This window comes from Siniperca chuatsi, linkage group LG9 (genome assembly GCF_020085105.1).
Source record: "Siniperca chuatsi isolate FFG_IHB_CAS linkage group LG9, ASM2008510v1, whole genome shotgun sequence".
Classification (NCBI taxonomy): Eukaryota; Metazoa; Chordata; class Actinopteri; order Centrarchiformes; family Sinipercidae; genus Siniperca; species Siniperca chuatsi.
In genome coordinates this window covers 16,462,192-16,490,133 of record NC_058050.1, presented here as the reverse complement: position 1 = coordinate 16,490,133, position 27,942 = coordinate 16,462,192, and the positions used below count along the sequence as shown (strand labels likewise).

At 39.6% G+C, this 27,942-nt stretch overlaps 6 protein-coding genes across 7 annotated transcripts; 5 read left to right on the top strand and 1 right to left on the bottom strand.

Annotated features, from left to right (window-relative positions):
• The first annotated feature begins 103 nt into the window (after nucleotides 1-103).
• On the top strand, nucleotides 104-6,622 carry LOC122881434 (heat shock cognate 71 kDa protein-like). The gene is made up of 9 exons (XM_044207674.1): nucleotides 104-1,125; nucleotides 2,500-2,704; nucleotides 3,420-3,625; nucleotides 3,903-4,055; nucleotides 4,128-4,683; nucleotides 4,834-5,036; nucleotides 5,163-5,361; nucleotides 5,501-5,733; nucleotides 6,421-6,622. Exons 2-9 carry the CDS (start codon nucleotides 2,500-2,502, stop codon nucleotides 6,589-6,591), a joined length of 1,926 nt encoding a protein of 641 aa, XP_044063609.1. The 5' UTR covers nucleotides 104-1,125; the 3' UTR covers nucleotides 6,592-6,622.
• A 1,457-nt stretch (nucleotides 6,623-8,079) lies between these two features.
• On the top strand, nucleotides 8,080-10,416 carry LOC122881461 (chymotrypsin-like protease CTRL-1). Its single transcript, XM_044207713.1, has 7 exons — nucleotides 8,080-8,184; nucleotides 8,403-8,506; nucleotides 8,621-8,700; nucleotides 8,795-8,876; nucleotides 9,002-9,182; nucleotides 9,384-9,514; nucleotides 10,039-10,416. Exons 1-7 carry the CDS (start codon nucleotides 8,133-8,135, stop codon nucleotides 10,198-10,200), a joined length of 792 nt encoding a protein of 263 aa, XP_044063648.1. The 5' UTR covers nucleotides 8,080-8,132; the 3' UTR covers nucleotides 10,201-10,416.
• Nucleotides 10,417-10,561: 145 nt separating this feature from the next.
• LOC122881471 (heat shock 70 kDa protein-like) lies at nucleotides 10,562-12,047 on the top strand. The gene is made up of 3 exons (XM_044207727.1): nucleotides 10,562-10,638; nucleotides 10,731-10,939; nucleotides 11,846-12,047. The coding sequence occupies exons 1-3, from the start codon at nucleotides 10,577-10,579 to the stop codon at nucleotides 11,860-11,862; spliced, it is 288 nt and encodes a 95-aa protein (XP_044063662.1). The 5' UTR covers nucleotides 10,562-10,576; the 3' UTR covers nucleotides 11,863-12,047.
• Nucleotides 12,048-15,764: 3,717 nt separating this feature from the next.
• LOC122881457 (chemokine-like receptor 1) lies at nucleotides 15,765-17,406 on the top strand. The gene has a single exon (XM_044207710.1). It carries the CDS (start codon nucleotides 15,895-15,897, stop codon nucleotides 16,804-16,806), a length of 912 nt encoding a protein of 303 aa, XP_044063645.1. The 5' UTR covers nucleotides 15,765-15,894; the 3' UTR covers nucleotides 16,807-17,406.
• Nucleotides 17,407-18,809: 1,403 nt separating this feature from the next.
• Nucleotides 18,810-20,942, top strand: LOC122881451 (N-formyl peptide receptor 2-like). 2 transcript variants are annotated; one of them, XM_044207701.1, is made up of 3 exons: nucleotides 18,810-18,943; nucleotides 19,295-19,578; nucleotides 19,898-20,038. In XM_044207701.1, the coding sequence occupies exons 1-3, from the start codon at nucleotides 18,934-18,936 to the stop codon at nucleotides 19,916-19,918; spliced, it is 315 nt and encodes a 104-aa protein (XP_044063636.1). In that variant the 5' UTR covers nucleotides 18,810-18,933; the 3' UTR covers nucleotides 19,919-20,038. The 2 variants fall into 2 exon arrangements, with proteins under 2 accessions (XP_044063636.1, XP_044063635.1); XM_044207700.1 differs by having other exon boundaries at nucleotides 18,811-18,943; nucleotides 19,295-20,942.
• Nucleotides 20,943-23,221: 2,279 nt separating this feature from the next.
• lin37 (lin-37 DREAM MuvB core complex component) lies at nucleotides 23,222-27,855 on the bottom strand. Its single transcript, XM_044207716.1, has 9 exons — nucleotides 27,351-27,855; nucleotides 27,021-27,096; nucleotides 26,888-26,938; nucleotides 26,672-26,701; nucleotides 26,361-26,446; nucleotides 26,070-26,230; nucleotides 24,708-24,839; nucleotides 24,475-24,548; nucleotides 23,222-23,923 (listed from the first exon to the last, which is right to left on the bottom strand). The coding sequence occupies exons 1-9, from the start codon at nucleotides 27,382-27,384 to the stop codon at nucleotides 23,836-23,838; spliced, it is 732 nt and encodes a 243-aa protein (XP_044063651.1). The 5' UTR covers nucleotides 27,385-27,855; the 3' UTR covers nucleotides 23,222-23,835.
• Nucleotides 27,856-27,942: the final 87 nt, after the last annotated feature.

Sequence of the window (27,942 nt, the reverse complement as noted above, 5' to 3'; positions counted from 1 at the left end):
TTTTCTAATGTACCTTACATAATACAGGAGGTCCGCATTGACTTTGATAACTTCAAGTTTCCTCGTTTTACTAACCAGGGCTGACAGGTAATAGATAAACTAGGATCAAAAAGTAAGACATTGAATTTGAAATATAGGAATGCAAAAGAATAAAGTTCACTACCTCAAAAAAGTACATAACTTTGTGCAACTACACTTATTCTTTACCCCCAAAAGTTACATTTATTTCATCATCAGTGTAAATGGTAAATGGACTGCATTTATATAGCACTTTTCTACCTTAACTGACAAAGCACTTTACAATTTTTGCCTGGGAGCAACTTGGGGTTTAGTGTCTTGCTCAAGGACTCTTCGATGTGCACAGGAGTAGCCGGGGATCGAAACACCACCCCTGAGATTAATGGACGACCTGCTCTACCATGGCCACCCTACAAAACATCACTGCTAACAATTTGTATCTTTAAAGTGAGCTAATAATGTGAGGTATTTATTACAGCTCCTATACTGCAAATGGCATGAACATCTGGCTGAGATTTGAGGCTTTTTATGACCAAACATCTGTTTAAGACAAAGTGCACACTGATTGTCTACATGATTCCAGAAGTATGAGGCTATCCAGATATTTTCACAATGGTTAAAAAGTATTTTGAAAAATGTAACTGTGTACCATTCAATGTCCTAGCAGTGTGGGTAACAGAGCATGTAAACAACATTATCCACGTTCAGGAACTAGTTTTTCCAAACAGAGCAATGCTCACATACTAATGAAAGCATGTTTGGTTTAGATGCCAAATCAAAGCCCTGTCATTTTACATTTTTAATTTTACTTTGTTTTGCTCAACTAGCTGAGGGCTACAGAGGTAACAACAGCCAGCTTTCTTTCAAGGAAATCCAGTCAATGAGCAGGAACATGGGCCTAGAACTTTCCTTGGTGGAGTCACCTGACACCCTGATGGGCTCTCCCTGCACAGTGCTCTACATACACTGGGGAGCAGTGACACTCGCCCTCTTAGTCCGCCTGCCAGGAGAGGGAAAGGAGTGCTGGAGAGGAGTGTTGTGTGCTAGGTGAAAACAAAGCACCACTAAACACAGTAAACTCAAGTATTGAACGTCTGACGGCACAAGGTAACCCCTTCTATAAGAAGCATTGCACTCGGCCTGGCTTCATAGTCTGTCTATGGCATTGCTTTAAAAGGTTAACCGCCAAATGTGAGAGATATTCCCAAACACTGTAAGTGAGGCTTGCATGGTTTCTGTCAAACAATGGCATGGCAAGCTGAAGCAGAATCCCTACAAAAATCACAGTTCAGTGACTGTCCAGCAAACAAAATTATTTTAATGATTAATTTCCATATCACAACAGCTGGCTTTGATTTGCTTCTTCATGATCGCCTCAACCAGGGGAAACTAGTGAATTGCATTAACTACACAGTATGGCTAATCTAATACAAAAGAGCAAATGTAATCATGTTCCAACAAATTTATCTGGAACTGCACATGGCAGGTTTCAGATGTGGGTGTCACACAGGCAGTGAAGCAACAGCACTGTGTCAGCATTTTCTACTCTGTTACACAACTGCATAGCAAGTGATAATTCAATAATCTGTTCTAGTTGAAGCAGTTCTGTGACATTAAAGGGACCAAGTTTCTACTTTCACCCACTACGCAGAGGAAAAAAAAAAAAATCTAAAAATATTTAAACTTTAATCAAGGCAGTTTTGTGCTATGTGATTTGGTGGAATATTTTACTGTGTGTTTGTGATTTTATCTGCTTCTAAGAAAAAGTTTAAATTTCCTGCTTCAGTCTGTTGGTATTGTCAGAGCACAGCCCCAAGAAGTGTGGCAACAAGAGGCCTTTATTGAGCAATCAAATATGTGTGTCACTGTACCTTAAAGCTGTAAACTCAATTTTCTGTGTATTTTTGGTTTTTAAGCCTTCTGTTTTAATAAGAACCAGGAAAGCCTTGCCCACTAGTCATTAATAAATGATATCTTCATTTTTAGCCACATTCCATTCATTGCCATGTAGATACGCTGATACTTATTTTTGTAACTATAAGCTATTTTAAGTCAGCTGTTGGAAAATAGACACACTGATCACTATTCCAGGATCAGTACATCACCAGCCTGACTGAGACACTGTAGTGTTATGTTGCTAAGGGAGGAGTGGAGAGAGAATTAAAGAGCAGTGTAACAGAGTCCAGTCATTTGGTCTCAAGTGTCAGTGTCACTATGTGAGCCTCACATGGCTGTGCATTTGGATTTATGTAAACAAGGACAGGCATTAGGTATACGTAGGTGTACATAATATCCAGGTGCATACACATACAAACAAGCAAACTCATTTTTTAAGTCCAAGTACAAACACTTACAATCATAAGCATCAGAATTAATATAAATCCTTTGTTCAGTGATGATGAATCCATGCTCCAATCTGGGATTACTGTCTAAAATAAAAAAAGGTACAATTACTAACACATTTTTTATATTTTATCTAAGATGTCTAAAGGACCAGCAGTAGGTATTGATCTGGGCACCACATATTCCTGTGTGGGCATCTTCCAGCATGGTAAAGTGGAGATCATTGCCAATGACCAAGGAAACAGGACCACGCCCAGCTATGTGGCCTTCACAGACACAGAGAGACTGATTGGAGATGCTGCAAAGAACCAGGTGGCCATGAACCCAGCCAACACTGTATTTGGTAAGGACTGTAACACTCATAAGACAACAGGCTCAGAAACAGTGACCCAAAATTATTATTCTCATTCTCTGTCGTAAGGGGTGCTATATAGAGGTATGTGGACCCAAAAGCAGATGACGAGGAAGCAGACTCAGGGAAAAGTAGCCGGATGACTACCATGTTTATTGTGGGGTGGTATGCAGGCAATTACAGGCAGACAAAAGGCAGATAAGTTACCGGCTAGCAGAGGTGAAAGCAGGGGAGTGAGTCCAAGGTGGGAACACAGTTCACAGGGGAGCAGGCAAAATCCAAAATCCAAACAAGGTCCACGGGAGAACAAAAAAATCCAATACAAACTCACGGTCGCTACACTTGGCAGTAACAACACCATGTGTACAACGATGATCCAACACAGAACAAAGAAAAGACCCAGAGTAAATACCCTAGGGGAGGTGAGACGATGAGACACAGGTGCAAATAATCAAGGGAGGACCAACAATCAAAACTGGAGGGAAAACACAGACAGGAAGTAAAAACACAAGACACACAAGGGAAGAAGAATACCACCAAAATAAACCAGGAAGTGACAACACCTAAACTACCACATTCTCCTCACTGTGTTGACGACTAACCCTTTTGAAGAAGAAAACTCAACAGTATTTGCTTAACTGTATATACACTGTGAACTTAATATATGACTTACAGTGTCTTGTTGTTTCTCTTAAATCTCCTTCAGATGTTAAACGTCTGATTGGTCGTAAATTTGACGATCCTGTGGTACAGTCAGACATGAAGTACTGGCCCTTCAAGGTTGTGAATGACTCATCCAAACCCAAGGTAGAGGTTGAATACAAGGGTGAGATCAAGAACTTCTACCCTGAGGAGATTTCCTCGATGGTCCTCACCAAGATGAAGGAGATCTCTGAGGCATATCTTGGCAAGGTAAATGACAATAAGTGTATAACACTATGCTCAAAATGACAAAGGGTAGTTTGGTTTTATGCAGACAAAAGGGTGGCAATGGCAAGCTGCAAGTGTAAGGAAACAGTATCTACACCTGTTAGCAAGCACTTTCTTTTGCCTCAAAAGACATTGTGAGAAAAAGTCTCAAGGCCTCTAACCAAAGTTTTTCATGTTTGCAATGGGCAGATTTTAAAAAGCAGAATAGTTTGGAAACACAAATGCTATTTATTGACTCAAGTTCTTACTGTCTTTACAGCCTGTGACCAATGCAGTTATCACTGTTCCTGCTTACTTCAATGACTCCCAGCGTCAAGCCACCAAAGATGCTGGAACCATCGCTGGGCTTAATGTGCTGCGCATCATTAATGAGCCCACTGCTGCGGCCATTGCTTATGGCCTAGACAAAAAGGTTACTAACAAATAAAATGCAAATCTTAACCTATTTTATGTTCCTATTAGTAATTCTTACCATTTATTTTAGGTTGGCAGTGAACGTAATGTACTTATCTTTGACCTTGGAGGTGGTACTTTTGATGTGTCAATCCTGACTATTGAGGATGGCATCTTTGAGGTCAAGTCCACAGCCGGTGATACTCACTTAGGTGGTGAGGACTTTGACAACCGAATGGTTAACCACTTCATTGCTGAGTTCAAGCGCAAGTTCAAAAAGGAAATCAACAACAACAAGCGAGCTGTGCGTCGTCTGCGCACAGCCTGTGAGCGTGCCAAGCGCACCCTCTCCAGCAGCACCCAGGCCAGCATTGAGATCGATTCACTCTACGAAGGAACAGATTTCTACACTTCAATCACCAGGGCCCGTTTTGAAGAGCTCAATGCAGACCTGTTCCGTGGAACCCTGGAGCCTGTGGAGAAGGCCCTGAGGGATGCCAAGATGGACAAGACCCAGATCCATGACATTGTCCTGGTGGGTGGCTCCACACGTATCCCCAAGATTCAAAAGCTGCTGCAGGACTTCTTCAATGGCCGTGACCTCAATAAGAGCATAAATCCTGACGAGGCTGTGGCCTATGGTGCAGGTGGGTATCTCTACAGCATTTAAGTTTGTACTCGTTTTCTAGTCATATTACAATTTTAGTATAAAAGTTGTTCAAAAGCAATTCCGTGATTTATATAAAAGCTGTCTTGTAATCATGGCATTAGTTTCACCATTTGGAAACCCTTCACAGCTGTGCAGGCAGCCATCTTGGCTGGTGATAAGTCTGAGAATGTACAGGACCTGCTTCTGCTGGATGTCACGCCCCTGTCCCTGGGAATTGAGACTGCTGGAGGAGTAATGACTGTACTTATCAAAAGGAACACCACCATCCCCACCAAGCAAACCCAGACCTTTACCACCTATTCAGACAACCAACCTGGTGTGCTCATTCAGGTAGAGCAACCTTGAAGTAAAGTGCTAGACAAATAGCAGCTCACTCCCCATTGCCCCTGTGTATTACAATTACTCCTGAAAGTGTTCACTGATGCATCAGAATTTGATTTGAGTAATTGTTTTCAGGTTTATGAAGGTGAGCGAACCATGACCAAGGACAATAATATCCTGGGGAAGTTTGAGCTGACCGTTATTCCACCTGCTCCCCGAGGTGTCCCTCAGATTGAAGTGACCTTTGACATTGATGCCAATGGCATTCTCAATGTGTCTGCAGTGGACAAAAGCACTGGAAAGGAGAACAAGATCACCATCACCAATGACAAAGGTAGATGGCCACATTAAATACTTAGCATTAAAAAGCTAATGTTGCTCAAAAGCTGAAAGAATACTGTACATGAACAGAGATAATAAATTAATAAATATTGCACAGGAGGTACAGAGCTCTGTATTTCATCCTCCCATAGGGCGGCTGAGCAAGGAGGACATTGAGACCATGGTGCAGGAAGCAGAGCAGTTCAGGGCTGAGGACGAGGCCCAGAGAGACAAGGTCACAGCCAAGAACTCCCTCGAGTCTCTGGCCTTCAACATGAAGAGCACTGTTGAGGACGAGAAGCTCCAAGACAAGATCAGCCCTGAGGACAAAAAGACCATCGTAGACAAATGCAATGAAGTCATTGCCTGGCTGGACAGGAACCAGGTAAAAAAAAACATAGACTGAACCATAAGTCCTGATGAGAGACATATACAGATAGGTGACAAACTAAAAGAAAAACCAACATAAAGTGTCTTGGTATGGAGTCAGGCCACCATGACCCTCCAGAACAGCTTCAGTGCTCCTTGCCAAGTCTGTGAAACTCTTTTGAAGGGATGAACACCATTCCTCCACAAGATATTCCCTCATTTATATATACAACCTTTATTTGAGCTCAAGAGAGACCTGAGTACAGCAGATTGAAAGAAAAACAAACATGGCCAGACACAACAAAAGGACAAACAGCATCATAGACAGTCACAGACATAGTTTATATTAAATATTTTGGTGTTATGGAGATGGTGATGGAGAGCATTGTATTACACGTTGGTCCAAAATCTTCCATAGGTGTGAAACTGGGTTGAGATCTGATGACAGTAAAGGCTGTAGAATTTTATTGACATCATTTTCATACTCACCAAACCATTCAGTGATCCCTGGTGCACGGAAGCATCTGCATTTGATATGTTTCTCCACTCTTTTATTCATTTTTTTCCTTTAATTTGTCTCCCATCTGTAGGTTCCTCTTTGGCTCACATTGTGAAAGCGGAGAGGTTCATATCGTGTAAACAATGTGAAGCAACTTCCCCACTTTTATGTCAAAATTAAGTCTTTGTTTCTTCTGTTACCCAGATGGCAGAGAAGGATGAGTACGATCACCAGCAGAAAGAACTAGAAAAGGTGTGCAACCCCATCATCTCCAAGCTATACCAGGCTGGAATGCCAGGAGGAATGCCTGGTGGCTTCCGAGGTGGAGCTGGAGGCGGCTCCTCCTCTGGCCCAACTATCGAGGAGGTCGACTGATCACTCGGCTGACAGTGTCTTTATCTCAGATCCCAACAGCTATATAAAGTTATTTACTTAGCCAGAATACACATCCAATAAACATTAGATCATAGGCTTATTTTGATTCAAATTCTTGCCATGATGTTTGTTCCATCCATCCATTTTCTACCGCTTGGTCCCATTAGGGGTCGCGGGTGACTGGAGCCTATCCCAGTGACTTTGGGCCTTAGGCAGGGTACACCCTGGACAGTGGCCAACTCGTCGCAGGGCTAACACAGACACAGACAAGGACAGACAACCATTCACTCTCACATTCATTCAATACGGGCAATTTAGAGTTATCAATTAACCTACACATGCATGTCTTTGGACGGTGGGAGGAAGCCGGAGAACCCGGAGAGAACCCACGGTAACACGGGGAGGACATGCAGACTCCACCCAGAGAGAGATTGTGTGATGTTGGTCTGGTCCGGGAATCGATCCCACGAACCCACGATCTCCTTATTGGGAGGCAGGAGCTTTAGCCGCTCTGCCACCGTGCACCCCTGATGTTTGTTCAAAACTTTAAATTTCAATATTTAACAAATCTAAGCAACTAAATCTGACACTTGCACACTGTTACAATATTCAGTCACATAAGACATAATCAGAGTCTGTTGTCATTATTTATCTCTCCAGTGATGTTTTGCTTGAAGGATAAAAAGTAATCTCTTTTTATCTGTGATTACTAAACATTGAATCAATAAAGATCACCAATGGGAGTCTGATTTGCAAAATGAACTGTGTTTCTTGTGATTTATATTTTTTAATACCATTACATTTGTGAATAGCTCTATAGAATAGCTATACAGTATATTAATTAGTGCATTAAATAGGTATGCACTGGAACACTCAACTTGCAACTGTTGAAACTTCCTGTATGCAGACCATAAAGGTTTTGATCAATATCTTTTGTCTTGTATATAAGCTAGTCTTACACATAGAAAATATATTCACGTTTCAAAAAGATCACGTGATAAAAAGGTGCTGCTGTGGATGCCAAAGATTATCTCTGTTAAAGATAAAGTGTTTCCTCTGATGTGTTTTGTGTGAAGCACACATGATGCAACAAAGTCATACACAGTTAAACAGTGATTGTGGTGGAAATGGATCCTGTACATGATTTGAACATTGTAAAATTACAGAAAACAGAGTAAGAGAGACTTTTCAGAGTAATAACAAGGGGCAGTGTTGTTGCTTCTTACCAATGAAATAATTGCGCAGCAATTTGTCTGCTAAAAGCCATGACCTATATAAACAAGAACAGGACAAACACAAGCAAGACTAAGTCTATGAATGTTTACATTATAAATCATCTCAGGTGCTTATCACCAGATGTTCTCTTCCCAGTCCTATCACAGCCATTGGTGTGTGTGTGTGTGTGTGTGTGTGTGTGTGTGGTGAGGGCGTACCTGCAGTATGGAGTGCTACACATGGAACTCAGCGTCAAGCGTGTGTGATACACATATAAAAGCCGGTGTCCCACACAGGTGCTCAGGAACGTGACTCATGACTGAGATATGACCATGTTCTTGCTTGTCAGTTGTTTTGCTCTTGTGGCCTCTGCACTGGGTGAGTGACTGGTGGTTTACCACCAGACGATGTATTTATCTTGGAAAAAAATTTCTGTGATGGTGCAGTAGCAATTGTGGGTATCATTGTTAATGCTTGGCTGCTTGCACATCAATAAGATTGTAAACACAGCAATACACAGAACACTAGCTGGTATACAGTACATGCCATATCTTGCGACAAGCAGATCATTTTTTGATTGTGTGACCTGGCCTCAGGGTGTGGAGTACCTGCTATCAAGCCCCAAGTTAGCGGATACAACAAAATCGTGAATGGGCAGAACGCTGTGTCTGGATCCTGGCCCTGGCAGGTTTCGCTTCAGGTAGCCTAAGTAATACACCCATTGTAGTTTTGCTACAATCCTAACCCTTTGTGTAATTCAGATAAAAAAATGTCATTAAGAAAAGATTGTAAATATGCATCTTCTCACTCCTAGGATGGTAGGGGATTCCACTTCTGTGGAGGATCCCTGATCAACCAGTACTGGGTTGTCACTGCTGCTCACTGCCGAGTTTCGTAAGCAGTTTTGATGTGTCCTACACCCACACGAAACAAATCCCAACATTGCCATGTCCGTGATCACTCCCCTGTCTGTTTTTATTCTCTCCAGTCCTAGAAACCATTATGTTATCCTGGGAGAACATGATCGTCAGTACAACAGTGAGCAAATTCAAGTCATGTCAATTTCCAAGGTAAGCAACACCATTACATAAAAAATAATATTTTACGTGAATTAGTCATTTCCTGGGTAGATGTGTCATTGCACTGCATGATGGCATTATATTTGCTCATGATTTATGCTCACCTCTTCATCCAGGCCATCACTCACCCCTACTACAACGCCCAGAACTTCAACAATGACATCACCCTTCTGAAGCTGTCGTCCCCAGTACAGATGACATCCCGTGTGTCTCCTGTGTGCCTGGCCTCTTCCAGCACCAACATCCCCTCTGGAACCACATGTGTCACCACTGGGTGGGGCAAGACCGGCCAAACCTGTGAGTGGGCGACTGCTTTCTAAGTCTTACACGCAGGGTAAATTTACAAACAGACATAAACTCACACATGTATGAACGGTTCTATTTCCACAATGGAAAAATATAAAGGCACTGCTAAATATCCACCATACCTCCTTAAGAATGAGGTAAAAGACTCATTTGTACAGCTGGGCCTCATCTCCATTTCTTCTCCATTCTCAGCAAGCCCCCGCTACCTCCAGCAGACTGCCCTGCCTCTGCTGAGCCCTGCTCAGTGCAAGCAGTACTGGGGTAATAACAGAATCACTGATGCCATGATCTGTGCTGGTGCTTCTGGAGTGTCCTCCTGTCAGGTAACAACCATTTCAAAGCCCGAAATACAGATTTGTAAGAAAAATTAGCAAAATAAGCAATAAGTTTATGATTAACAAATAATTTGTTAATTATAATTTGTTGATAACAACTGATAAATGATTAATATACAGAAGTGAATATTAACAAATCATTTCTAAATGAATAATTACTTAAATATTTTCAGATATTACACACATCGTGTCCAAATTGATAATGGATAGTTCAATATTTGCAGAACACATAAAAGCAGTCTTTATTGTCTGAGATGTTTATTTTGCAAACAACTGTTAATCATGAAAGTGTTCTCAACAATAAAGTTCTTGCTGCATATCTGTTTTCCTGTTTTTCAATTCATTTGAAACTAATGACAGGCCAGGCCACATCCTGTATAAAGCTTTGTAGAACACAAAGTGACATCACTATCAAGCAATATCAAGAGCTTGATAAAAGGTTTTTAACTATAATATATGACCCCATGCATACTCTTAAAACTTATTAGAAAAACATATTTCTCTAATTTTAGGGTGACTCTGGTGGCCCTCTGGTCTGTGAGAACAATGGAGTGTGGTCCCTTGTGGGTATTGTGTCCTGGGGCACCACTGACTGCAACGTGCGCACCCCTGCCGTGTACGCCCGTGTGTCCTACCTGCGCAGCTGGATCAACCAGATTGTTGCTTCCAACTAACGTGGAAACACACAAAATCAGCAATACACATGTGCTCACGTGTTTTCCCATACTTCATCATCCTGCTCCCCACTGTGATCAATGACAGCGTCAATATTAGCTCTCACAAGGATGTTACTGTTTTTATTGACTTTGCATGGTGGCAACCACTCACTGTACTGCTGTTTTGTGCATTTGTGAGAAATTGTGCTTAAAATATAACTCTTCAGAACACAAGTGTTGGTTTTCATGTTTTACATTCATGTCAGTGTGACTCATACCGTCTGTGTGTAGTGTGAGTGTGTTTGTGTAGGAGGGGTGTGTGTGTGTGATTGGGTGGACGGGGTGAAAGGGGCTAGCATACAGCAAACATTTTAAGATAAAGATTAAAATACAAATGAAAAGCAATTTAAGACGTTTTGAGTTGATTCCATTTGGTAGAGTAGAAGATGAATTTAGGTAACCAGAAAGGGTTTGGAAAAAATAAATACCTTTCAATATATTGAAATATACAACACAAGAGCCCTGCAATAAATACTACTCTTGTGAAGCTTATTTCAGATTTTGTTCCGTGGAACCCTGGAGCCTGTGGAGAAGGCCCTGAGGGATGCCAAGATGGACAAGACCCAGATCCATGACATTGTCCTGGTGGGTGGCTCCACACGTATCCCCAAGATTCAAAAGCTGCTGCAGGACTTCTTCAATGGCCGTGACCTCAATAAGAGCATAAATCCTGACGAGGCTGTGGCCTATAGTGCAGGTGGGTATCTCTACAGCATTTAAGTTTGTACTCGTTTTCTAGTCATATTACAATTTTAGTATAAAAGTTGTTCAAAAGCAATTCCGTGATTTATATAAAAGCTGTCTTGTAATCATGGCATTAGTTTCACCATTTGGAAACCCTTCACAGCTGTGTGAGGACAAAAAGGCCATCGTAGATAAATGCAATGAAGTCATTGCCTGGCTGGACAGGAACCAGGTAAAAAAAAACATAGACTGAACCATAAGTCCTGATGAGAGACATATACAGATAGGTGACAAACTAAAAGAAAAACCAACATAAAGTGTCTTGGTATGGAGTCAGGCCACCACGACCCTCCAGAACAGCGTCAGTGCTCGTTGCCAAGTCTGTGAAACTCTTTTGAAGGGATGAACACCATTCCTCCACAAGATATTCCCTCATTTATATATACAACCTTTATTTGAGCTCAAGAGAGACCTGAGTACAGCAGATTGAAAGAAAAACAAACATGGCCAGACACAACAAAAGGACAAACAGCATCATAGACAGTCACAGACATAGTTTATATTAAATATTTTGGTGTTATGGAGATGGTGATGGAGAGCATTGTATTACACGTTGGTCCAAAATCTTCCATAGGTGTGAAACTGGGTTGAGATCTGATGACAGTAAAGGCTGTAGAATTTTATTGACATCATTTTCATACTCACCAAACCATTCAGTGATCCCTGGTGCACGGAAGCATCTGCATTTGATATGTTTCTCCACTCTTTTATTCATTTTTTTCCTTTAATTTGTCTCCCATCTGTAGGTTCCTCTTTGGCTCACATTGTGAAAGCGGAGAGGTTCATATCGTGTAAACAATGTGAAGCAACTTCCCCACTTTTATGTCAAAATTAAGTCTTTGTTTCTTCTGTTACCCAGATGGCAGAGAAGGATGAGTACGATCACCAGCAGAAAGAACTAGAAAAGGTGTGCAACCCCATCATCTCCAAGCTATACCAGGCTGGAATGCCAGGAGGAATGCCTGGTGGCTTCCGAGGTGGAGCTGGAGGCGGCTCCTCCTCTGGCCCAACTATCGAGGAGGTCGACTGATCACTCGGCTGACAGTGTCTTTATCTCAGATCCCAACAGCTATATAAAGTTATTTACTTAGCCAGAATACACATCCAATAAACATTAGATCATAGGCTTATTTTGATTCAAATTCTTGCCATGATGTTTGTTCAAAACTTTAAATTTCAATATTTAACAAATCTAAGCAACTAAATCTGACACTTGCACACTGTTACAATATTCAGTCACATAAGACATAATCAGAGTCTGTTGTCATTATTTATCTCTCCAGTGATGTTTTGCTTGAAGGATAAAAAGTAATCTCTTTTTATCTGTGATTACTAAACATTGAATCAATAAAGATCACCAATGGGAGTCTGATTTGCAAAATGAACTGTGTTTCTTGTGATTTATATTTTTTAATACCATTACATTTGTGAATAGCTCTATAGAATAGCTATACAGTATATTAATTAGTGCATTAAATAGGTATGCACTGGAACACTCAACTTGCAACTGTTGAAACTTCCTGTATGCAGACCATAAAGGTTTTGATCAATATCTTTTGTCTTGTATATAAGCTAGTCTTACACATAGAAAATATATTCACGTTTCAAAAAAGATCACGTGATAAAAAAGGTGCTGCTGTGGATGCCAAAGATTATCTCTGTTAAAGATAAAGTGTTTCCTCTGATGTGTTTTGTGTGAAGCACACATGATGCAACAAAGTCATACACAGTTAAACAGTGATTGTGGTGGAAATGGATCCTGTCCATGATTTGAACATTGTAAAATTACAGAAAACAGAGTAAGAGAGACTTTTCAGAGTAATAACAAGGGGCAGTGTTGTTGCTTCTTACCAATGGAATAATTGCGCAGCAATTTGTCTGCTAAAAGCCATGACCTATATAAACAAGAACAGGACAAACACAAGCAAGACTAAGTCTATGAATGTTTACATTATAAATCATCTCAGGTGCTTATCACCAGATGTTCTCTTCCCAGTCCTATCACAGCCATTGGTGTGTGTGTGTGTGTGTGTGTGTGTGTGTGTGTGTGTGGTGAGGGCGTACCTGCAGTATGGAGTGCTACACATGGAACTCAGCGTCAAGCGTGTGTGATACACATATAAAAGCCGGTGTCCCACACAGGTGCTCAGGAACGTGACTCATGACTGAGATATGACCATGTTCTTGCTTGTCAGTTGTTTTGCTCTTGTGGCCTCTGCACTGGGTGAGTGACTGGTGGTTTACCACCAGACGATGTATTTATCTTGGAAAAAAATTTCTGTGATGGTGCAGTAGCAATTGTGGGTATCATTGTTAATGCTTGGCTGCTTGCACATCAATAAGATTGTAAACACAGCAATACACAGAACACTAGAACATGCCATGATCTGTGCTGGTGCTTCTGGAGTGTCCTCCTGTCAGGTAACAACCATTTCAAAGCCCGAAATACAGATTTGTAAGAAAAATTAGCAAAATAAGCAATAAGTTTATGATTAACAAATAATTTGTTAATTATAATTTGTTGATAACAACTGATAAATGATTAATATACAGAAGTGAATATTAACAAATCATTTCTAAATGAATAATTACTTAAATATTTTCAGATATTACACACATCGTGTCCAAATTGATAATGGATAGTTCAATATTTGCAGAACACATAAAAGCAGTCTTTATTGTCTGAGATGTTTATTTTGCAAACAACTGTTAATCATGAAAGTGTTCTCAACAATAAAGTTCTTGCTGCATATCTGTTTTCCTGTTTTTCAATTCATTTGAAACTAATGACAGGCCAGGCCACATCCTGTATAAAGCTTTGTAGAACACAAAGTGACATCACTATCAAGCAATATCAAGAGCTTGATAAAAGGTTTTTAACTATAATATATGACCCCATGCATACTCTTAAAACTTATTAGAAAAACATATTTCTCTAATTTTAGGGTGACTCTGGTGGCCCTCTGGTCTGTGAGAACAATGGAGTGTGGTCCCTTGTGGGTATTGTGTCCTGGGGCACCACTGACTGCAACGTGCGCACCCCTGCCGTGTACGCCCGTGTGTCCTACCTGCGCAGCTGGATCAACCAGATTGTTGCTTCCAACTAACGTGGAAACACACAAAATCAGCAATACACATGTGCTCACGTGTTTTCCCATACTTCATCATCCTGCTCCCCACTGTGATCAATGACAGCGTCAATATTAGCTCTCACAAGGATGTTACTGTTTTTATTGACTTTGCATGGTGGCAACCACTCACTGTACTGCTGTTTTGTGCATTTGTGAGAAATTGTGCTTAAAATATAACTCTTCAGAACACAAGTGTTGGTTTTCATGTTTTACATTCATGTCAGTGTGACTCATACCGTCTGTGTGTAGTGTGAGTGTGTTTGTGTAGGAGGGGTGTGTGTGTGTGATTGGGTGGACGGGGTGAAAGGGGCTAGCATACAGCAAACATTTTAAGATAAAGATTAAAATACAAATGAAAAGCAATTTAAGACGTTTTGAGTTGATTCCATTTGGTAGAGTAGAAGATGAATTTAGGTAACCAGAAAGGGTTTGGAAAAAATAAATACCTTTCAATATATTGAAATATACAACACAAGAGCCCTGCAATAAATACTACCCACAGAGTGATGTTCATTCAGCTCCAGCAATTATAAGATCATGTAGCCCTGTTGGATTGCATTATATTCTAAGGTGTTTCTGTTAATGATCCAACTCTTTAACTCCTCCCTCTAAGTGTCAGTCTGTATGACCCTAGGTCACTAAACTGGAAACTGGATCATGAACATCACTGCAATACATGAAATAATTGTGCAGTATTCTTTGTTAAATACTCCTGTGCAATATACTCGGTTTTCAGTTTAAAATTCCCTATTTATTGATATTTATTCATACTTCTATTACTGCTGTGCAATATCCACCGTCTCATAATCATCTTAATAAGCTACACTTGACAGATCATGCACTATTACTTATTAATTATATTATTACATTGTATTATACCATACTATACTTATCAACCTCTAAATCCACTTTGTACTTACACTTATTTTAGCTTTTAAACTTATATCCACTTTGTACTTAATTTATCTTACCTGTATTATAGTGTATTATATTTTGATTTGCTTAGTACTTCTATTCCTTCTATTCTCAAGTGTGCATCGACGTGATAGAGAGCAGCTGTAACAAAAGAGTTTCCCCTCGGGGATCAATAAAGTATTTCTGATTCTGATTCTGTTATTTTGTCTACTCCCTGTGCTTGGCTTAATGTCCTGTTGCAAAGCCATGGCAGCAGCAGAACTACTGTCTCATTGGCAGTTGCACAAAGAAGGAAGGAGGAGTAATCAGAGAGAGATAATGAGTAAAGGCAGAACCAGATAGAAATCAACTCAGACTCTCGTTGCACCAGCAAAATGACTACTGGTAAGATACTTTAAACATATAATTTCATTGTTGATGGTCTGCCATCATTTCTTGCTAAACTGAACTAAACTAAGTATGCATAAACCTTATTTTTAGTCAACTTGCAATTTGCAAGATTTCTGTAACTGCTTCACCCAGTCTATAAAGCCAATGTTGCATAGACCATGTGGCAGGACAGGAGCATTCTAAAATACAATGATACAAACTACAAAATCATAATACAATCAATTCATTCATTTTCGTTATAAAATTTATCAAATTCTCTGTTTTCTCTGTGCATATTGCAAAATGTGTTAAGTTACTAATGTCTGTAATAACACATTTCTTTTTTTTCCCATTATAGGTAACAATTCAACTCAACAAGCTGGGGGGGTGAGGCTATCAGTCCCATGCAGTTAGCCTCCTGGTCATCTACTGTGTGATATTTATTGTTGGGACTCTGGGCAATGGTCTGGTCATCTACGTGACAGGCTTCAGGATGAAGACAACAGTCAACTCCATTTGGTTTCTCAACTTGGCCCTGGCTGACTTCCTCTTTACGACCTTCCTGATTTTCTCCATCATTTCTCTCTCCCAGCATTACCAATGGCCTTTCGGACATTTCATGTGCAAGCTCAACAACTTTGTGAGTGTAGTCAACATGTTTGCCAGTATCTTTCTTCTGACAGCCATAAGTCTGGATCGTTGCCTGTCAATCTGGGTGGTGGTGTGGGCACAAAACAAGCGCACTGTCCGCAAGGCTCAGCTCATATGTGCGGTCATCTGGGTGACTGCTGTGGTCTGCAGCACCCCTTATGCCACTTTTCGTACCCTTTTGCAAACAAAGAAGACTTACTGTGGTTATTCTATAACCGACACACAAAAATGGATTATCACCATTTTTCGCTTTGTTGTGGGCTTCCTCGTTCCTTTCCTGGTAATATGTGTCTGTTATGTGGCCATAGGTGTTCGAGCAGGGCGCCTGCAGAGGACCAGGCAAAAGAGACCTCGCCGAATCATTTTCTCTATCATTCTTGCATTCTTCATCTGCTGGCTGCCTTTCCATGTTATGCAGTTGATAGAATTAAAGAGTAATGGTAACCCACTTCTCCAGAAAATTGTTTGGACTGGAGGTAGTCTGACTGTGTGTCTGGCTTTTATGAACAGCTGCCTGAACCCCATCCTCTATGTTTTCATGTGTGATGAATTCCAGAAGAAGCTCAAGCAGTCCATATGCTTTGTCCTAGAGAGTGCCCTGGCAGAGGACCACTTGTCATTTATGTCCTCTCGCTCCTTGTCGTCTCACTTTTCCCGGATTTCCCGGAAGTCTGACTCTGCTGCACCTTTGGAGAGGCAAGACACAGCCACTTCCTTAACCTTCACAGAAAGCAAAGCGGTCATCACTGAGTAGAGAGAGACACTGAGCACCAATTAAGACCTCCACGTCTGACAAGCGATGTAAATATAATGAATCCACATTTTTGTTGAATGTTAAATTGATTCAGACAGTACATCTATGCCCAAAAAGAAATGAGTAGTGTATGTGTGATTTTAATGTGTTTTATGTTAAAGCACCTACTCACAGGTGTTTTCACTTATATGATAAGACAACCTTTTTTTCCCTAGTACATGTAGTTTGATGACATTACATAGCTCCCAATATGTTCTAGGTCTAATCAGTCAAAATAATTGAAAAACACCTGTGTGGGTGTGCTGCAGCTTTAAGATGTAAATATTAAGTGTCTTTGTGCAACAATGAATGTAAAACATTTAAAGCTAATTATTTTGTACCATCTAACTGTAACCTTTAAGACTTCTGATACAGAATTGCCTATAATTCACTTGATAAAGAGACCAATTTGATGTTTGTAAGACTTTGATGCCCCAGCGTATTTGCCCATGGTTATTAACAGGCTTATTGTCCATAGCAGCATCCATGGTACTGTCACACCAGACTGAACTTTGAGCTTTACGCATTTCAACTCTGTGAATAAAACCGTATTGTTAATGAGCTGTTCTCTTCCTTCTACATACACGAGGACACACTACTCAGACGGGGTAGTATCCTACAGGATACCACAATGATATATGCTCAACGATAAAGAAGTGAAAAAGAAAATATGATTTGTTTGTCTCACTTATTCAAAGCATATTAGTTCCTGATATATGTCACAAAACACTAACTTTAGCCCTTTTTTTGTATGCTGCCGATGAACTGGACCTTTCCTCACTAGGTTCCTAGTCATTTACTAACTTGTTGCACATAAGTTACTTTGTATGCTTTCCTCAGTTTGGGACTTAAAAGGCTGCACTGACTTCCTCCATTATGCATTCTAAACTAAAAATGGTATGAATTATAAGACAAACCCAGAGGAAACAAAAAGTCCTAATAGCCTAAATGTAGTCTTTGCAACTTTACAATTTCACATTCCTACTATCAAAATTTTGCCCTCTTGCAATACATAGGGCCTCTGTTCTGAAGTTAACTTTACTTTCTGTAAACCAATAGAGCACACAATACAGTGTAGCTAGAAAGTATCGGGACAGTTAGATGGTTTTAAATCACTGTGAGAGAACATTTAATTTGAACAATGTAGCAGGACAAACATGCAAAAAAAGGTAACCAAGGCCAAACATGGATCGTTTGTCACAGGCCAAGTCAGTCACCTGACCGCAGTACAACTGATAATAATAATACTTTGGCAATACATGCCAAATGTTGTGCCAGTAAAGCCTGTTGAATTGAAATGTCTTTCACATGTTAAAGCAACAATATCTTCCCTGCCAGGGACTAATGCAGACTAAAGTCTAAGTCAGCAACATTACAACAGAGAACGTGTTGAAGGATGTGTTCAAGAATTGACACTTCCCTTTAGAATATGAAATATAATCTCTGTTACATTTGCAGTTATTGGGGCTTTTCTCTGGCTTGGATAGTTGATAAAGAACCAACAAGCTACTAGCATACACGTCAAAAGAATGAGTCATTGTGAATATCAAATGTTATTTATAGGCTACTCTTATGGACCAATTAAATCCTCTAAGACAAACCTCTTTTAGTTTCTCTGTTCTGTGATACTTATGTGTTCAAGTTCAGGAACCTGAAAGTGGAAAAGACCACAAGATGTCTTGCTATGTTGAAGATGCACGAGTCACAGTGTGTAAGGAAACGTTATGCGCATGTTAATTTATTCAGACATCTACACTGAATTATTATGAATAAAAGCAGTCCCACATTACACTAGAAGACTTCCCCGCACAAAAATTGCAACAAACTTAAGCATCCTGTTAAACATAGTGAGCAGCTGTAACAAAAGAGTTTCCCCTCGGGGATCAATAAAGTATTTCTGATTCTGATTCTGTTATTTTGTCTACTCCCTGTGCTTGGCTTAATGTCCTGTTGCAAAGCCATGGCAGCAGCAGAACTACTGTCTCATTGGCAGTTGCACAAAGAAGGAAGGAGGAGTAATCAGAGAGAGATAATGAGTAAAGGCAGAACCAGATAGAAATCAACTCAGACTCTCGTTGCACCAGCAAAATGACTACTGGTAAGATACTTTAAACATATAATTTCATTGTTGATGGTCTGCCATCATTTCTTGCTAAACTGAACTAAACTAGGTATGCATAAACCTTATTTTTAGTCAACTTGCAATTTGCAAGATTTCTGTAACTGCTTCACCCAGTCTAATACTAGTGGAAGCCAATGTTGCATAGACCATGTGGCAGGACAGGAGCATTCTAAAATACAATGATACAAACTACAAAATCATAATACAATCAATTCATTCATTTTCGTTATAAAATTTATCAAATTCTCTGTTTTCTCTGTGCATATTGCAAAATGTGTTAAGTTACTAATGTCTGTAATAACACATTTCTTTTTTTTCCCATTATAGGTAACAATTCAACTCAACAAGCTGGGGAGGGTGAGGCTATCAGTCCCATGCAGTTAGCCTCCCTGGTCATCTACTGTGTGATATTTATTGTTGGGACTCTGGGCAATGGTCTGGTCATCTACGTGACAGGCTTCAGGATGAAGACAACAGTCAACTCCGTTTGGTTTCTCAACTTGGCCCTGGCTGACTTCCTCTTTACGACCTTCCTGATTTTCTCCATCATTTCTCTCTCCCAGCATTACCAATGGCCTTTCGGACATTTCATGTGCAAGCTCAACAACTTTGTGAGTGTAGTCAACATGTTTGCCAGTATCTTTCTTCTGACAGCCATAAGTCTGGATCGTTGCCTGTCAATCTGGGTGGTGGTGTGGGCACAAAACAAGCGCACTGTCCGCAAGGCTCAGCTCATATGTGCGGTCATCTGGGTGACTGCTGTGGTCTGCAGCACCCCTTATGCCACTTTTCGTACCCTTTTGCAAACAAAGAAGACTTACTGTCGTTATTCTATAACCGACACACAAAAATGGATTATCACCATTTTTCGCTTTGTTGTGGGCTTCCTCGTTCCTTTCCTGGTAATATGTGTCTGTTATGTGGCCATAGGTGTTCGAGCAGGGCGCCTGAAGAGGACCAGGCAAAAGAGACCTCGCCGAATCATTTTCTCTATCATTCTTGCATTCTTCATCTGCTGGCTGCCTTTCCATGTTATGCAGTTGATAGAATTAAAGAGTAATGGTAACCCACTTCTCCAGAAAATTGTTTGGACTGGAGGTAGTCTGACTGTGTGTCTGGCTTTTATGAACAGCTGCCTGAACCCCATCCTCTATGTTTTCATGTGTGATGAATTCCAGAAGAAGCTCAAGCAGTCCATATGCTTTGTCCTAGAGAGTGCCCTGGCAGAGGACCACTTGTCATTTATGTCCTCTCGCTCCTTGTCGTCTCACTTTTCCCGGATTTCCCGGAAGTCTGACTCTGCTGCACCTTTGGAGAGGCAAGACACAGCCACTTCCTTAACCTTCACAGAAAGCAAAGCGGTCATCACTGAGTAGAGAGAGACACTGAGCACCAATTAAGACCTCCACGTCTGACAAGCGATGTAAATATAATGAATCCACATTTTTGTTGAATGTTAAATTGATTCAGACAGTACATCTATGCCCAAAAAGAAATGAGTAGTGTATGTGTGATTTTAATGTGTTTTATGTTAAAGCACCTACTCACAGGTGTTTTCACTTATATGATAAGACAACCTTTTTTCCCTAGTACATGTAGTTTGATGACATTACATAGCTCCCAATATGTTCTAGGTCTAATCAGTCAAAATAATTGAAAAACACCTGTGTGGGTGTGCTGCAGCTTTAAGATGTAAATATTAAGTGTCTTTGTGCAACAATGAATGTAAAACATTTAAAGCTAATTATTTTGTACCATCTAACTGTAACCTTTAAGACTTCTGATACAGAATTGCCTATAATTCACTTGATAAAGAGACCAATTTGATGTTTGTAAGACTTTGATGCCCCAGCGTATTTGCCCATGGTTATTAACAGGCTTATTGTCCATAGCAGCATCCATGGTACTGTCACACCAGACTGAACTTTGAGCTTTACGCATTTCAACTCTGTGAATAAAACCGTATTGTTAATGAGCTGTTCTCTTCCTTCTACATACACGAGGACACACTACTCAGATGGGGTAGTATTCTACAGGATACCACAATGGTACTGTGGATCAGTTAGTTAACACTGCCTCTTCTTGTGCTCCTGCTGAGTGTGATACTGATTGTGAAAAGTTTCTTTTGCACTTTGCTGGAAAGGTGGAGTTAATAAGATCTGATATCACCCCCAACCCTGCCTTTTTAGATGTGGATCACCCGCTCAGGGATTCTTTGAGCAATTTTTCTGCTGTTACACTGCCTGAACTTGCATACATCATGTCTCTTATGAGAGTGTCCTCCAGCCCTCTGGACAAAATCCCAACTAGGTTTTTATTGGAAGTTATGGATTGTATTGCACCCCTTTTACAAATTATTTTTAACAGCTCGCTGTCTACTGGCTGCGTCGCTGATTTCTTTAAAACAGCTTGTGTCCAGCCTAAAAAAACCTGGGCTTGATCCCACCCTCCTGGATAACTATCGCACAATCTCCAAATTGCCTTTTATTTAGAAGATTCTCGAAAAACTTGTATCTAAGCAGCTTCTTGCTGCTGTGGAAAACAGTAATACCTTTGAAAAGTTCCAATCTGGCTTTCGTCAACACCACAGCACTGAGACAGCCCTTCTCAAAGTCACCAATGACCTTTCAATGAATGCAGACGCAGGCATGTGTTCAATTCTTGTGCTGCTGGACTTAAGTGCTGCCTTTGACACAATTGATCATGGCATTCTTTTAGATAGACTGAGGCACTGGGTGGGCATATCTGGCACTGCACTAGACTGGTTCTCATCTTATCTGTCCAATAGGAAATTCTGTGTCAGCATTAATAACTTAATGTCATCCTTCTCCCATATTAAGTATGGTGTGCCTCAAGGTTCAATTCTGGGACCAATACTGTTCTCTTTGTACATGCTTCCTTTGGGTGATGTAATCCGCAGACATGGTATTTCTTTTCATTGTTATGCGGATGACACGCAGTTGTACCTCCATGTCAAGCCCACTGACCTTACACTGAGTTCTCTGACATAAAAAAATTGGATGTCGATAAATGTTCTTCAGCTCAACTCAAATAAAACTGAAATCCTTGTTATTGGGCCCCAACACATCACTAAACAAATACTGCCATCTACTGGTAACCTGTCACAACATATCAAGCATGTTGCAAGAAATCTTGGTGTACTGTTTGATAGCAATTTATGTTTTGAGCAACATATCACAAAGCTTGTCCAATCATGTTTTTATCACCTCAGAAACATTGCAAAAATACAATCTATTTTAAATCTTAGTGATGCAGAAACTGTTGTACATGCTTTTATCTCCTCACGCCTTGATTATTGTAACAGCCTGTTCACTTGTCTTAATCAAAAAACTTTGACACGACTGCAGACTGCACAAAACTCAGCTGCTAGGCTGTTAACCAGGATCAAGAAGTACGACCACATAACACCTGTTTTAGCCTCTTTACATTGGCTCCCTGTTTGTTTTAGGATTGATTTTAAGATCTTGTTGATTACTTTTAAGGCTCTTCATGGCCTGGCCCCAGATTATATTTTAGACCTTGTAATCCCTTATGAACCTTCACGTAGTTTGAGATCTTCGGGCAGGGGTCTCCTGTCTGTTCCTGAGTCCAGGATGAAAACGGGGGACAGAGCTTTTGCTATCCGGGGACCGAGGCTCTGGAACAACTAGCTTTTATTGCTTTTGTGCATTTCTTTATATCTCGTCATTCATTGTGGTATTTTATTTATCTTGTTGTGAAGCACTTTGTTTTGATAAGTGCTCTATAAATAAAGTTTTATTATTATTATATGCTCGACGATAAAGAAGTTAAAAAGAAAATATGATTTGTTTGTCTCACTTATTCAAAGCATATTAGTTCCTGATATATGTCACAAAACACTAACTTTAGCCCTTTTTTTGTATGCTGTCGATGAACTGGACCTTTCCTCACTAGGTTCCTAGTCATTTACTAACTTGTTGCACATAAGTTACTTTGTATGCTTTCCTCAGTTTGGGACTTAAAAGGCTGCACTGACTTCCTCCATTATGCATTCTAAACTAAAAATGGTATGAATTATAAGACAAACCCAGAGGAAACAAAAAGTCCTAATAGCCTAAATGTAGTCTTTGCAACTTTACAATTTCACATTCCTACTATCAAAATTTTGCCCTCTTGCAATACATAGGGCCTCTGTTCTGAAGTTAACTTTACTTTCTGTAAACCAATAGAGCACACAATACAGTGTAGCTAGAAAGTATCGGGACAGTTAGATGGTTTTAAATCACTGTGAGAGAACATTTAATTTGAACAATGTAGCAGGACAAACATGCAAAAAAAGGTAACCAAGGCCAAACATGGATCGTTTGTCACAGGCCAAGTCAGTCACCTGACCGCAGTACAACTGATAATGATAATGCTTTGGCATGCCAAATGTCGTGCCAGTAAAGCCTGTTGAATTGAAATGTCTTTCACATGTTGAAGCAACAATATCTTCCCTGCCAGGGACTAATGCAGACTAAAGTCTAAGTCTAACCTCTTATTTTCTCTGTTCTGTGATACTTATGTGTTCAAGTTCAGGAATCTGAAAGTGGAAAAGACCACAAGATTTATTCAGACATCTACACTGAATTATTATGAATAAAAGCAGTCCCACATTACACTAGAAGACTTCCCCGCACAAAAATTGCAACAAACTTAAACATCCTTCAAAATATTATTTTCTTTGATCCATAGGACATGTGGTCTATTTAAGGCTCAAGGTTCTGTTCATGCTTTCCTATGAGTTGGATTGAGTAGATGGCAGATGTATTCAAACATTGATTGCTACGCCATGGCTCCTTTCCAACTGCATAGAGTCCATTCTGTGCTGGAGAGCTACAAGCCAGTTAGTGATCATAGAGCTCCTTCATCTCCTTAAGGATCTTGATACTCTCGCTGTATCTTAACTGGTTCTTGTTAGAGCACTCCTTCCATCTGAAAAGAAAAAAAAAATACCAATATGGGTCATTCTAAACTGTTGTTCAGTGTTTTTTCTAAAATCAAGCTTGCAAACACACTCACATAAATTGCCCATCATGACCAGACTTCATAATGGCAACAAGTCAAGTACATTGTAAAATCCTCTTATACCAAAATGTTGAAACCACTTACCAGTTTCTAACTTTGAGAATGCACACTCTTATCCACTTGCATCCAACATGCTCAAATATAGCAAACAAAAATGAAGAATAAAGCATTTTGTATTTGAGAAGAGTTGTGTGACAAGCCTAATTTTGCTGAACCATCTTTCTGAAATGCATCCAAGAACAACTTTAAAATTACACATTTCTGTTCAGAACAGAATAATTAGAAAATCATTTTGTTTTCAAGTCAGGCTGTTTGGTCAACTGTTACAGATTTTGCAATGCAATGTATACATCAGACATTAACGACTTGTTACATGTTGACCCTTAAGCACCTCGACATGGGTTGTGTACAGTACACAGGTAAATGAAAATGTGAGTTGCTTTTCATGAAGAACATACTTTTGCCTTATCTTTTTCCAACGTTCCATGTGGTCACATATGAGAGAACCTGATACAGGAACTGAATCTGTTAACTGTGGAAAGAGAAAATGTTCAGATTTAGTTAGCTATAGTTCATTAGTTCACTTAACTAATTAACTAGTGAATCTGATGTAATATGATAGATGTGTGCCATTTAATATCACTATGAAAGTAAAACACCATCAATAATTCTCAAGCATATTATACAGTACCTTGGTAACAGTGGGTTTTTCAGTCTGTGGGATCCTGAGATTGATGGGTTCACCAGAGGTAGTGATTGGACAAGAAGTTGGAGAAGGGAGTCTGTACACAATCTGACCTTTACCATTGATCATGTCTGTAACCTGGAAAAAGTAAGACATTTGGAAAAGGGAATGTAGTGGAATAGTCATTTACACAAAATTACTCCTGGCATTATGATGCCCAAAGACCATGACATACCATCTTTAGGGCTAAGAAATTTTCCAGTAAGTACTATAACTACTCTTATAAATACTTTCTTTAAAGTTCATTTCACTGTTTAAAAAGACAATTTTCTGATAAATTACTGATCATGCTAATGATAAAGATTCAACGTTTTAAGTTTAGTGTTTTAAACAAGCAGTCAGTTCAAAGAAAATTACAAAGCACAAAAAACTTTTTCTCACTTACCACTGGTGGTTAATTATGCACTTACGCAGATATGGTTTTATTTGCAGGGATTCTGAGATATCTACTGCTGAGACAACTACAGCCCCCACACACCAAAGATGGAGATGGAATTTTGTTTGTGGTGCTCAAAGCACTGAAAGATTACAACTGAAATACTCAAAGGCAACTTGCCTTTCCTCAAACAACAAATGCACATGCTTTTTATATACTGTGGTGAAACATACTGATAGTGACAATACTGCTGACAATTTCTTTTTTCATTAACGTGACTACTATTGTCTTCAGCGGTCACTGTGAACACAGCACAATGCTCCTGTCTTCATTAGCAGTTTTACTGCTTAGCCACAAGGAGGCGCCTTTATGATGGTCAGACAGATGCAGAGTGGTGCTAGTAAGAGCCCAATGTAACTGCCCCAAGGTCTATCAATGTTAGATTTTGTCATGTTTTTAAAAATGATTTTATCCAATTCCCACTCAACTGTCCTGAGCTTTTAACAACCAACCTGCTTGTGTTTATGGTGTTTTAAAATGTATTTTATATTAATGCTATTGTAGGGTCCAACAAAGTTGCATGATACAGTTCACTGTGTGTGTTAAGTGTGATAATATCTAAGGCATAGTATGAGGTAATTTTATTATATTTCAGCACTATAAATAGTATTTCCGCAAAGTTTGATGCAATATTGTGATTATACCATTTGCGGTAATATTTTTGGCTACAATAATAGAAGAGTCCCTACTCTACAAAGGAACAAGCTAGAAACTTTTAAAAGCCACAATTCTTGTCTACAGTGGATGACATTTTCACACTTAAAAGAAGATTTTCAATGAAGTATAACTTTAAAGCTGTACAGGATTTATTTTTGTACTTTTGCATATTTTGAATATATTTGAAGTTATCCAACATAACTGTAGGGCCTCACCTCTTCCTCTACCATGCTGTGTGGGGGGCTTGGGGAAGCAGCTGGCTCTCGAACAGAAGGATTGTTTCTCATCCAGGCACGGCAGATAGGATACAGTGGGGTGCTGGTGTTGAACTGAGCCAGATCCACACTGCGATCAAACAACTTAATAATGTAGGAATCTAGCAAATGGCAAGATAAAAGAAAAGGAAAGGAATTACACAATGAAGTAAAAGGTAAAGTGATCAATAACAGTAACTGAGACAAAAAAACTATTACTACTATTACTTATTACTTCTTGCTTAAGTTTACTTTGTTTATGCTGATTGCTCTCTGGTATGCTCTCATCCATTTCTTTTCGCTTCTTCCTCCGGTGCTGTGGAAATCGAGCTGACGGCCTGGAAAAATAAAAACAAGGATGGGGACTTTATAGCATGTAGAGAAAAAAAAAATCTAAATCTATTATGGTGTGTAGACATGCAACTTGTCAATGTGAAATTATAAAATCATTAGCAGGGCAGGACCACAGTGAGATGTTTCTTTCAGCCACAATTGTAGACAAACAAATGTTATGTATACTTTTTTGAGTTACTGCCAGCTCTTGTTGAAAAATAGACACTTGCCTTTTTCCTGCAGATGATGGAGACAAATCCCTAGAGATAGCAAGTGGAACATGAAATCATAGCATAGCATAAACATAAAAACAAGCTTTTACAGTTTATATTTAATGTTGAAATAATCTAACAGATAGTCACTAACTTCACAGCAACAACTTTAGTTTGTCATACATTTTACAAAATTTTACAAATACATTTGAAATCCAAATCATTGATCCATACTTGTTTAAAGAGTCTGCTGATATTTTTCCAGTATCGCCCTCATTTTGCTCCCTGTTCAAAATACAATGATATTAGTTTGACTGGAAAATAATCATAATAATTAGACAAGTTTCAAATATTAATAATTACTGACCTTTCATTTTCACTCCTCTCTACCAGTCCCTTTAACACAGCATCCAATCTGCTGCGTGCACCAGTCCCCTCTAAATCTGCAGAAGTAATGATAAAAGCTGTAAACAGTGGGTTATTTATTGAAACAAGAATTACTGACTACACCGATAATAAGGAGTTCATATTGTACATTCCTTAAGTTTACTACTGAATTTGAGTAGTGACTACCATGTCAAATGCAATAGGCTAGGTCAGGGGGATAAATCAAATTAACTTTGGGGTGAAAACTTCAGTATTACGGGATGTTGAAATTAGATGATGTCGTGAAAATCTTAGGGGAGCAACCTCTCACCTGGCCTTTCAGTCTTGATCTTGACGTGGTGCATTATTTCCACCTTTCTATATATAATATGTAGGTTAACTTAACTGAGAAAAAAAACGAGTTTTAAAACCAGACGTTCACGGTCGGTAACAGAGATGCAGTGTCTTAAGGTGGATAACGAGTAGTAACTAACGCAACTTAACTGCTACAGGACTTTTGCTTGCTAACGTTAATGTTAGCTAGGTTAGCTAGCTGCGGTTAGGTTAAGACCGTTTACAATCAGCTAACCACATTCTGCATTAGCAGTAAACATTGGATAACGTTAAAGCTAGTTCGCAAGCCCAACTTTAACTACGTTTACCTATTATAACGATTGACTGTTAACCCTATCGGTTTCCATACATTCACTGGAAATATACTGTAAACGGGCCGTTTTATTATTATATCGGTCCAAAGCTATCTTACTAGCTTAAATTATCGTTGCTAACTTAGCTTCTTTAAAAAATAACGCCCTTTGCAGACTTTCCTCTTCCGCGCGCTGCCGGTTTCCTAACAACTGATTGGCACTTGCGCAGCGAGGACATTCAACGTGATTGGGTACATTTTATGTCCATCATTTTAA